The 12,608-nt window shown below is 41.3% G+C and overlaps 1 protein-coding gene and 2 non-coding genes across 3 annotated transcripts in view; 2 read left to right on the plus strand and 1 right to left on the minus strand.

Annotated features, from left to right (window-relative positions):
- Positions 1 to 8,527: 8,527 nt before the first annotated feature.
- trnak-uuu (transfer RNA lysine (anticodon UUU)) lies at positions 8,528 to 8,600 on the minus strand. The gene has a single exon. It is a non-coding gene; the product is annotated as a tRNA-Lys (tRNA).
- Positions 8,601 to 9,521: 921 nt separating this feature from the next.
- Positions 9,522 to 9,613, plus strand: trnar-ucu (transfer RNA arginine (anticodon UCU)). The gene is given in 2 exon segments: positions 9,522 to 9,558; positions 9,578 to 9,613. It is a non-coding gene; the product is annotated as a tRNA-Arg (tRNA).
- A 1,330-nt stretch (positions 9,614 to 10,943) lies between these two features.
- The window catches only part of LOC109894186 (programmed cell death protein 4), a 33,853-nt gene continuing 32,188 nt past the window's right edge, over positions 10,944 to 12,608 (plus strand). The window contains exons 1-2 of the mRNA XM_020487463.2: positions 10,944 to 11,268; positions 11,400 to 11,499. Of these exons, the coding sequence (XP_020343052.1) occupies positions 11,454 to 11,499 (46 nt within the window). The 5' untranslated portion in view covers positions 10,944 to 11,268; positions 11,400 to 11,453. The remainder of the gene's footprint in view (positions 11,269 to 11,399; positions 11,500 to 12,608) is intronic.

Here is a 12,608-nt window from a genome sequence, read left to right on the forward strand (position 1 = left end):
TTTGTGCTGGTTTGTTTCACTCTTCATCTCATTTGTTAGACTGGCAACCAACAAGGGTCGTCGGTTCGATTCCCGACAAAAGGCCACATGAAAATGTGTGCACTCACTCTACTGTAAATAGCTTTAAATAGAAGGGTATGATGAATTTCATATATTATAGTGTTAGAATCATTCATTTATCATTCAATAACCTTGCCTGTCACGTGTCAAGATTGTGTTGCAGGATTCCCATAAATAGAAATACTGTTCCATCAGAGAAGCTGGAAATAAGATACCCATAAGACCTCTTTCTGTGTTTGCAAACATTGCCACACTAGAGTGAGGAGTAGCAAGTTGGTGGCATAACATGGGAGTTCTCATAGAGCTGCATCAACAAAATAAAGGCTACATTTACATGTTACTTATGAGTGCATTTCACAAGACTTTTGGATTGTAAATTGGATTTTAAGGCTTGTATGAATGTCCTGCTTAATATGCATTACACTTCAACCAGTACAATGCCTGATCGCTGACCCTACCATCCGGCAGCTGAACAGGATGGGTACGTTAGGATAGGTGCAAGTAAAACTAAGTGCATGCTCTTCAACCGATCACTGCCGGCCCATCCAGCATCACTACTCTGGACGGTTCTGATTTAGAATATGTGGACAACTACAAATACCGAGGTGTCTGGCTAGACTGTAAACTCTCCTTCCAGACTCACATTAAGCATCTCCACAATCCAAAATTAAATCTAGGATTGGCTTCCTATTTCGCAGCAACGCATCCTTCACTCATGCAGCCAAACATACTCTGGTAAAACTGACCAGACTACCGATTCTTGACTTCGGCGATGTCATCTATAAAATATCCTCCACTCTACTCAACAAATTGGATGCATTTTATCACAGTGCCATCTATTTTGTCACCAGAGCCCCATATATTAACCACCACTACGACCTGTACACTCTCGTTGGCTGGCCATCGCTTCATACTCGTCGCCAAACCCACTGGCTCCAGGTCATCTACAAGTCTCTGTTAGGTAAAGCCCTGCCTTATCTCAGCTCACTGGTCACCATAGCAGCACCCACCCGTAGCACGCATATCTCACTGGACACCCCCAAAGCCAATTCCTCCTTTGGCCACCTCTCCTTCCAGTTCTCTGCTGCCAATGACTGGAACGAACTGCAAAAATCTCTGAAGCAGGAGACTCTTACCTCCCTCACTAGCTGTCAGAGCAGCTCACAGATCACTGCACCTGTACATAGCTCATCTGTAAATGGCACATCCAATCTACCTCATCCCCATACTGTATTTATTTATCTTGCTCCTTTGCACCCCAGTATCTACTTGCACATTCATCTTCTGTACATCCTACCATTCCAGTGTTTAATTGCTATATTGTAATTACTTCGTCACCATGGCCTATTTATTGCCTTACCCCTCTTATCCTACCTCATTTGCACACACTGTGTATATAGACTTTTTTCTACTGTATTTTTGATTGTATGTTTGTTTATTCCATGTGTAACTGTGTCGACCTGCTTTGCTTTATCTTGGCCAGGTCGCAGTTGCAAATGAGAACTTGTTCTCAACTAGCCTACCTGGTTAAATAAAAATAAATAAACATTTTCCCTATATCCATGTAGTATATGAGGACACAGTGCGATGCACAGTGCTTGCTTTGTAAGTAAGCATCTATCTTGTGATTTAAAAATAGACTTATTGTAGGTTATTTGACTGATTTTAAAGATCATGGACTATTTTTCTGTTTTATATTAGGATACTTTTTTAATAGATTGAAATAACGTTTCCATATCTCAATGTCTTTAGAGTATCCTGTGAGGCAGATCAAAGTGCCCTATGGTCAGGAGGAGAGCAGCTTCTTGAAAGTTTTGGGGGAAACATTTCCCCCAGATGAATCCAAATGTTGAGGCCTTTAAGAGGGACAGGAGGAGGAGACTTGTTCCCCTACAAAAAAAAAGGGTTTTTGTCAAGACAATGGAGGACAAGAGATGTGGTTGAATTGGTGGCTCAACAATTTGTCCGAGGGAGCATGCAGGTGGTCTTGGAGCAGTAAGTCAACTCTGTCATAAATCTGTTTAGTACTTGTCATTACCTCCTCTAACATATAAGTATTTTAATCAGTCCCCCCCCCCCCCCCCCCCCCCTAAATCAATACACATCACTATATTGTACCCAGAGGCAAACACGTGACACACTGTGACACTAAGGCTCCCTTCTTCATAGCACCTACAATGCCTTTGGGGAATTCATGACCTCCGGTAATTGTGAATTCCCCACATATTTCGGTGTTGCATAAAAAAAAAATTTACGACACATAATTGTATCTAGTAGCACTAAACTACAGTAGCAATTGAGTGTCTGAAAATGTAACTGCACATCAACATGTAAGCATTTATCTACTTGTTTGTATGGTGCATTCGGGACGTATTCAGACCTCTTGACTTTTTCAACGTTTTATTACGTTACATCCTTATTAAAAAACGGATACAATTTTTCCCCTCATCAATCTACACACAATACCCCATAATGACAAAGCAAAAATAAGTTTACATTTTTGCAAATGTATATAAAAAAAGAGGAAATATTACATTTATGACCCTTTACTCAGTACTTTGCTGAAGCAGCGATTACACCATAGTCTTCTTGGGTATGACGCTACATTTTAATTGATTTAATACATTTTAGAATAAGGCTCTAATGTAACAAAATGTGGAAAAAGTCAAGGGGGTCTGAATACTTTCCAAATGCACTGTATTTCCATATTGGCTGTTATTGTGCACTTAATGATCATGAAAATTAAATTATTACAATCCATATTGCTTGTCTTGGCGTTTCGTTTTTTTAGAAACACTTTACTGACACTTTACTAATAACCAATATCCTTTGCTGATATTGACTGAAGTACTCCTGCCATATCGCAGCCAACTCATCCAAATCTGATAATTTGATGTCCTACATTAAGAACAATAAACTTCAGCCATCATTTAATTAGAACTACATGAAATAAGACTTCGTATCCACTGTATTAAGTGACAGCTCCACTTCTGGGAACTGCACCTTCATAGTGACTTATCAAATTTCAAATGCATTGATCTAAGAACTAGATCCATTAGTCCAAAGCTCTCCAACCCTGTTCCTGGAGAGCTGTCCTCCTGTAGGTTTTCAATCCAACCTCAATTGTAACTAACCTGATTAATTTATTAAGCAGGTAATTATTCAAATCAGGTGCACTAGATTAGAGTTGGAGTGAACCTACAAGACAGTAGCTCTCCAGGAACAGGGTTGGAGAGCCCTGCTCTAGTCCATCTTCAACCACATCATTTGAGCTGCCACAATGTGTCAACAATGTTATGTTAGTAACTGTAATCTGTTGCTGTTAATCACAATGATATAAAATGTAACAGGAGCCGAACCACCGAATCACTATCTTCATAGTTTTTATTTTATTTTTTAACTATAGGGCTTTCTCCACACAATTATTTATTTTAACAATTTATAAAAGTCCCGATTGGGCATTACAAAAATGCAAGTTCTGTTTTAATAATGTCCATTCAGAATGTTCTGTTGTCCTCCCACAGCAGGCGCGCTCTGAAGGCTCCAATCCAGTGCTTGCAGTAGGCCTCTCCTGGGTCGTGTTGTACTGAGGGGAAGACAAATATTGTGTCAGCAGATGGAATGCTGTGCTAAAGCGCCATGGAGCAAAATACAATAACCATCGGCCTTATATCTTAACAGTACCTGACACTCTCCAAATATGAGCAAACAAAATCGTAACGGAATGGAGAAGTACATCACTTTTGTTAAGGCCACCTGTGTCTAAACTCTGGTCCCCATCTGTTTAGAGTTGTAGATGTCTGTCGTACCTTTCTAGAGACCAAATCATACAGTGTGTGAAAGAGGGGGAATGTTAGTATTATAAAATGTATAAGAGTATTATAAAAATGAACTGATTCAAAGGACGGAGTGGCGCTGAAGATATAGCGTCCAATCCCTCATCCCAGTAGGGGAGTATAAATCAGGTTGGAGTAGGAACGAGTGGCGCTGAAGATATAGCGTCCAATCCCTCATCCCAGTAGGGGAGTATAAATCAGGTTGGAGTAGGAACGAGTGGCGCTGAAGATATAGCGTCCAATCCCTCATCCCAGTAGGGGAGTATAAATCAGGTTGGAGTAGGAACGAGTGGCGCTGAAGATGTATCTGCCATAACCCTCTGTAGAATGTCAACTCCCAGGCTGCCTCTGGGGCCTTCCAATTGAATTATTGTCCGCAACAGCTCCATCTGTGTGTTGCTGATGGTGAACTGGGTTTGTGGCACAATCACCCATTCCGACCAATAAATAGCTGCGGCGCCAGTGGTTGGAGGAGGCGCTGAGGTGATGGTTGTTGGAGGAGGAGCTGAGGTGGTGGTTGTTGGAGGAGTATCTGAGGTGGTGGTTGGAGGAGGCCCTGAGGTGATGGTTGTTGGAGGAGTATTTGAGGTGGTGGTTGGAGGAGGCGCTGAGGTGATGGTTGTTGGAGGAGGAGCTGAGGTGGTGGTGGTTGTTGGAGGAGTATCTGAGGTGGTGGCTTGAGAGCTGATAGTGGTTGAATTTGGGGCGAACAAATCCCTTACTGCTGTCAGATTGGCCCTCTGCATTGCCAGGGAGCCCGAGACGAACAACTGCAGAGGTGACTGCCGTTGTTCAGTCCTCAGCCCATGGTGGTTCCTCTGACTGGCAAACACAGCAAGATCTCTGTTCATCCGTGGCAGGAATACAAAGTGCAGTGCCCACAGGTCCACCTCATTGTTGATGTCGATGATCTGTTCCGTCTCCAAGAAGGTGAACAGGTCATGGTAAACGCTGGAGACTCCATGCCAGACAGCCCCCCCACAGCTACTCTATCCTCTGGTTGTGTGCTCCTTCCTCTGAGGGCACTTCCCCTCTCACCACCCCTGAATTGCTCCATGAAGGCACAGATACGGTTGTTTTCACCACCTGGGTCACATCTCACCCAGGATGGTACTCCGTAGCTGGTGATGGCTGCTTCGAATGTCATCCATGACTGTGGCACTCCTGTTGTTGTCAGAGGCCTTCAGAAACCCAACAAGTCTGCTGTAACCATCCACAGCATCATGGATAACAATCCTCCACCTAAAAAACAAGATATGTTTGTTTTACAAAAACTTTTTGGGGGTCTCTTATAGGGACGCCATTCTGTTTTTATTGATATCAGCCCTTTGATCCTCTTATCCTGTAGAAAAGGCCCATTGAGTTGGTGCAATAATCCTTTAATTCATTGCCATTTACTCAGCTGGGCCGGGGGCGCTTTAATTAGGTCAGGTGGGAATGTCCGACAGATCTCAACTCCATAAAAGGAGGAAATTGCCATCGCCTGATCTCGCTGCTTTCTCTTCCTTAACTCCATCTGATCCAGAGGGTCTGTGCGTCCATGAATCCACGTAAATCGACCGACTCTTACCTTTCATCTGGATTATCTGTGGCGATCGGGAATGTGGGCCATTCAGTTACTGTTAATAGTTATTACCGCGGAGCGCGGCTTGGAGGGCAGCTTCAAACATATTGTGTAATGTGAATTGTCAATGATTACGGCCCTACGGATCCTCATAGGCCAATTATGCAATCGATATGGTTCATGTGTATTGAAATGAATTATATGTACACATGAAGACAATTGAAAGAGTGAAATGAGAAACGTCATTGTTTGCTAACTGATTGACTTTGATCATGGGGATTATAGATTGTATCACCATTCACTGTTTGTATTCTTTCATAATTTATGTTAAATAGTTACGAGCCTAAATGACTCGCGGATGATTACTATTGACTTCTTAATGAACTGGACTGTTGAATTCCCTAAATTATGTTAATAATGAATGATATGATTTGATATTTGATTATGAATTTGATTGGATACATGTTATTTGTTTCCTTTGTGATGCAGCACAGACTACTCAGTAAATATACCACTTTATGGTTAAAGGAATTCCTGCCTCAGGCTCATCCATTCCTCTGACACGTGACCACCTGTTCACCTTCACTGTCAGTCATCCTACCTGTCCAGCTACCCACACAGATTCCACTAATCTTTCACATCCAGCTGAGCGTCTGACAACAGTGAGTAGGACCTGAAAAGCTGAAAATGACTCAACACAAAAAGATACATCAATCAGGAATGTGATCAAATCTAGAGAGGATGTAGAGATCTCCCTCTTGTGTTACAATTGCTTTATTCTTGACCACAGAGTGCGACACATTGAGAGCATCTGCCATTTGTCTCACGGGCTCCTTGGTGATGTGATACCACCTTCCCTCCAAAGACGCTTGATAGGATAATGAAATTTAAAAAATACAATAGATAATTAATGACAAAATACACTCCTAAACGTTTTGCAGCTTGTACACCACACACTCTCAACACCTACATTAGATAGATAGCTAACATTAAGTTAACGTTACCGGGCTATTGATGGTTGAAGTCCATCTCTTCTGTCCGTGAGCAGCAGTCTGGTGCAAATCAGAGATGGTAGATTTACGATCTTCCAGAAATTGGGCAGCCATTTAAAAAAAATTTACCTCGGGAGAACAGAAGTTGAGTGAATGTCTTTCATCAGTACCTGAGACTTGGGCGGAGTCCAAACGACCTTTATGCAAATGTAATCATCGGTGACAAAATCTATCACTCATAGCGATACGTATCGGTGAATCGTTGTGACGTATGAAATACAGAGTGTAATCAATAGACAGAGTGTAATCAATGTGTAATAACTACGTACAAAGTGTTAAATTATTATGTGACGTTTCGTCATATGCAGGTGCAGGTGCAGATTGGTAAAGAAGCTTACGCGACGCGTCCAATAGTGTTATTTGACGCCTCAAATAGTGTTATTTGACGTGTATCTTTTTGACACTAAACTCCCAAACGGTGTTCCATATTATACAGCCGAAATTCGCGCGCATCTGTGTTTACATCCGGCTGAAAAGCCCATGTCAGCCCGGCAAATTGAACTCCCTTTGCCTTCTCATCTGAAAGAACGGCCTCTTTACAAAATCATCATGCCTTTCATTGATTTAGAAAGTAATTTACCTGAGAGTACGTTTTCTGAGAAAAAAAAAAAAAAGCCGTGCTCCAAAGCAGCCGCTGTTCTAGGGAAACCCGACGAGAGAATGATGTTGGTGGTGAAACCTGGACTGCCAAGGCTCATGGGTGGAACTTGTGCTCCTTGCGTGATACTGTCCGTGTCCGCCATCGGTGTCACTGACACTGCCGAGAAGAACAAGGAACACGTTGTCAATATCTTCCCTTTCCTTACAGGAGAACTTGTATTTACTGAAGACCGAGTCGTGATCAGGTTCTACCCACTGGAGGCACATCAGGTTGGCAAAGAAAGGAACTGTTATGAGTTACCTGTAGGAGGAACTTTCTGCACCAGAAACTTCCCACATCTGTTCCACAACAGTTACCTTCGGAGAGAACATACCCCGGCAGTGGATTTTCCACCACTCAACTGGACATCACATACCATTTGACAAAGACCTGTAATTGAATTATATCACTATGGTATTTGACCCCATGAATCTATGCCCTGGAAACTCGTTAATGTGTGTTACATCTGCGATATTAAACCAGAACCACACATTTGACAAGCTAGATGATATAGTTTGGGCTAGTTTGATTAGAGGAAATGTAAACCAATTGACCTTTATTCAAATATATTACTATGTCATTTCACCTATTCATTTCATATCTCAACAATCTGATAATGTGGTTGAGATGGTTTTTTTCTGCTATGTTTTGTTAGTAAGAATCACAATGACCAGCATAGATGATAGACTAGTATTAACAGTCAATCTTGACGTACGTACTGTGCAATGGAATTCAGGTAAATGTCAATGTGCAGCTGTGAAACACCATCCTATGCATTTGTTGAGAGTATAGAAATAGATAAGGACATAACATGGTGTTGCATTGGACTAACATGCACTCTAAGCACAGTGAAGGACTGTGCTTAGTAAATTTACATATAATGTATTCCTTTTGAATTTCAGTCCTTTTAATAATATAAGTATCAAGTAAATGTTGTGAAGGCTTTGCTGTACAATTAGTCATACTAGAAGTAAAAGTACTTAAATTCTATTTTAAAAAATAATTTAAAAGCCTGTCAGCCCATAAAGTACATGTACAATGTCTCCACCTAGCGGCACGGTTGGGAAATGCATAAATTAGCCCCACAGAAACGTTCACCAGACAGCCTTGAAAGTGATATTCCAATCAAATCCAGTCAAAGTAGACTCTTGTTCTGTATTTATTATTGACTATAGCATAATTACTGCTTGGCGGTCTTTAAAACTGATATATACAAGAAACGGACCTTCTGAATACAACGAATTAGTGTAAACACAAGAACGCAATTTAGGCGTCGTCTTCAAGGTGAATTCAAAATTCTCGTTTAGCCACCCAGCAATCTAATGAAACGTAGATGATGGCCAGCAATATTTATTTAGAGGGTAAAAAAAAGCATCGCCCGAACAGGGACTTGAACCCTGGACCCTCAGATTAAAAGTCTGATGCTCTACCGACTGAGCTATCCGGGCTCTGTCTTCTGCAGGCCGTGTATGGTATTTCAACACATTTCTAAGACTCTGTTACAACCTCATTTCTAGTTGCGACAACCAATCATATCGCCGTCTGCAACCAAGAATTGGCAACCAATCCGAGACGACAGTGCAGCCACGGAGTAACCAAGAATTGAAGAGGGCGAGTGGTTTGACAAAAAGTTACGGATGATGATGACAGATTTACAGGCTGAGAGGATTGTCGGATGAAGCCCTATACTTTTCTACTCTCAGATTGTCACTGTAAGGAAAAGAAAGCATTAAAAACCATTCAAGGCTAAATACAGCACCCGTGTTGGGATTCAATATAGTGTATGCTTCGACGAGTATGTTGGTTCTTGATAGAAAATGCCCCCCATTCATTAATTCCTGGTGTAGCAACCTCGATTGATGAGCGATAATCTTCGGATTGGTTGGCGAGTGCAAATCTTGGTTACTTGTTGGTTGCAGACAGTGATATCATAACTAGGTTGTCTCAACCAGAAATGTCCTCGACTAACTGGGGGATGCTCATATAGCTACAATGCCAGTTAGCACAATATATTCGGTTGTTTCACTAAACAGTATGTGATTATTGCTCTATTGACAATGCGAAAGAGCCGTCCCTTTTATGTTCAATCCACTGCACAACGCGTCCGTGGCAAGAAAACGCTAAACTAAAGCGGTTTCAGATATCAGCCAGAAAATGTTTTGTTATTCAATCCATACTACAGCAATATTATCAGGGCTAATGTATATTATACGTTGTTCACTTACAATGTACACGACATCTATACTTTTCTTCCTTCACATATGACGTAACCATTGTGACGTATTTAGCAACCTGTGTACATACAAAAGCTAGCTCAAATGCGGGACGCCGCAACGTTATATTTGCTAGTGCGAAACCTATCAACAGGTGGCTCCGTGGCGCAATGGATAGCGCATTGGACTTCTAGTCAAGCACTTGAGGAGTGATTCAAAGGTTGTGGGTTCGAGTCCCACCGGAGTCGCATCTTTTGCGGTATAACTTCAAACACAAAACCTGTCTTTATACTCCTCAGGGCGTATCAAACAATTTTCGGGTCTATGCGTTTCTCACGTCAAGTTGATAGAACCATTTGTTATAGCAAATATCTAAATAACATTACAGTAATAGTTATGGCACTCCATTTATAACCCAGAAAAACAGTTACTTTCGAGGGTTTAAATGTGTTTGTCACGTCAATATCCAAGGTAGGCCTATTTCAATTAATTGGAATTAATTATACATTTTTCCTTTGAATACACTGCTTTAAACCTCCGTGACAGGAGAGCACCACCCGGTAAGGTGGACTCATAGTTTAAAGGAAAAGCTTAAACGAATATAGCTAGAATGCTACAGTAGTGCGTTATCAACAGTGCAAGCTAACCTAACATTATAAACAGTATAAACCCATACATAGGCAAGCATAAGTTAGAACGTTAGCATTCATGTTAGCATGCGGCTAATTACACTAGCATGCTAATATAAAGTAGGCTAAGGGGGCCGCCATCTTGGAATGGTCACATGACAATAATAACCACTGGAAGCGACCATTTTAGGCCTATAGGGTTCAATGGCAAGAAGTATTCATACAAAAAGTGTACAAAGCAGGTGGTGTAGAATGAACATATAATTCGACATACCAATTAGGATCTGAACCCATTGCCCTTTATTGTTATGAGGTCTAGGGTCCGCTCCCCAATCAAGAATTCACAAAATGGGATAACACCAAATTGAGATTATTCATGCAGAATTCTGCAAAAAACGGGACCCGGGTGGCGCAGTAGTCTAGGACACCACTTCGCATATATATTAATTGCTAGCTGTGCCACCAGAGACTCTGGGTTCGAGCCCAGGCTCTGTCGCAGCCGGCGCGACCCGGAGGTCCATGTGGCGGCGCACAATTGGCCTATCGTCGTCCGGGTTAAGGAGGGCCATACAACCTATGTTTATTTATTTTCCCTTTTGTACTTGAAATATTTGCACATCATTACAACACTGTAAATATACACAATATGACATCTGAAATGTCTCTATTATTTTGGAACCTTTGTAAGTGTAAATGCTTACAGTTAATTTGTTATTGTTTATTATCGATTTCATTTACTTTAGCAATGTAAACATATGTTTCCCATGCCAATAAATCCCTTACATTGAAATTGAATTGATTGGTCCTTGCAATATCGGTTCCTTGGGACGTCCCTACCGCATTGAAGTTGATTTTTTTTAAATGGTTCGGGTTTGGTACCGTTATGATTGGGATAACGGTAGGGGTTAATTGTAGGGTTTAAGGTAGGGACTTCCCAAGAATCTCGGATAACACTAACCCCAAATGATTGGCCAGAACAGAAAAGGACTTGCCCCTGTATTAACCACGTGACATTGAGACAGACGTTCCAAAGTTAAAAACAGACTTTGTTTATTTTCTAGGTTGCTGCGGAAAGGTCCACGGATTATTTTCTATTTGCGCATCGGTTCCCCCCCATGCTCTTGTCAGATTTATTCTGAAAGGAGTAGTAGATATATATTAATTTCATTTTAAAAAGTGTCGAATTGATTTGACATTCATTTTTCTACGGCATTTCATATGTGTTGGGTATTATAGCTGACGTTATATAGCACGAGCAAGCAAGCTGCTAGAGGGTGAGGATTAACGTATTTACATTTTTTTGGCATGCATGTGCATAACACCAATGTTTCCTTTGTGTGCACATTTTGTTTGATTGTTTTGTTCACACTGTTTTGCACGTTTCTGCTATTTGTTTTCGTGACAGGCCAAACGGTGTGGATCGCTATCAAACGGTAAACAACCAGTTCAAGAGAGCGCCATGGCGACCGAAGTGGAGACATGGACCACCGTTCAAAAGCACGATGGTGAGTTATTTGAATAGCATATGCACGAATTGCATGGTTAATTCAAGGCAGTAAATCGTTTGGATTGAACGACGAAAACAACATGTTTGCCCAGTTCGCCTATTGTCTCAAAGGGTTGGGCTGCAGTTCCAGCCACACTCCACCATGTGCTCTATTGCTCGAGCACTTGTATTAGAGCGAACCAGTTGGCAATGTAGCTAGTTAGCAAGTTAATTCGAGAGCCAACTCACAAATTGCTGGACGACATATTTGACTATGCATTGTTTTTTATGGACCATTGTCTCGCTGGGCACATGTGAAGACTCACTCTAATATGTAACCCATTCGAGACTTGTTTTGCAGTGCATTAACGTCCCTTCCTCTTTGGCGAAAGGCTAACGTATCTGGCTAGACATTTAGATAGCAATATGTAATCAACATACTGTGTTGCGCAATCAACCACTAACAGTTATACACTGACCTTTCAAATGTTTCAATTACGGACATTTGCCTACAAATGTATTTAGTTGTATTTAAAGGGTGTTTTGTGATTTAATGTTACTGCTTTAAAGGAATGTCCATAAACATTCATGCAACATTGCTTTCATTCATGGCCAGTGCTATCGTGTTTTTATTCATAATCTCGGTAATTTGACTCAACGCAATATACCCTGACAAACATGCGGTCAAACGACGAACTGAATGTATGTTGTCAAACACCATCACGCCCCCTTACCAGACGTGCAATCCGTTGCGTGCAATACCATTTTTATTGGGCTACATAAAAAAATAGTGCAAAGAACAGCAATCAACTTTTATGCATATTGGTTAAATACAGCGTGTCATATTGCCCATCCATTTATGCCCATCATTCATTTATGCCAATGTTGAATGGCATGGATTCGTAAAACATCCTCTATCACATTGACATGAATTTCCCCACTGAGCAAAATGGTCGCATGATGTCTTGCATTGGCCAAAGACATACATGTGGCTATGGACTTTTGCCATTGAGGGATTCACTTTTATTTATTTTTTATTTTTTTATAAAGTAGTCAACTGGGTGGGACTTCCTATGGGTGAAGCAAGGATCACATGATTCCATCTGGGTCATCAGGAGGGATCCGCCA

This window comes from Oncorhynchus kisutch, linkage group LG7 (assembly GCF_002021735.2).
Source record: "Oncorhynchus kisutch isolate 150728-3 linkage group LG7, Okis_V2, whole genome shotgun sequence".
Classification (NCBI taxonomy): Eukaryota; Metazoa; Chordata; class Actinopteri; order Salmoniformes; family Salmonidae; genus Oncorhynchus; species Oncorhynchus kisutch.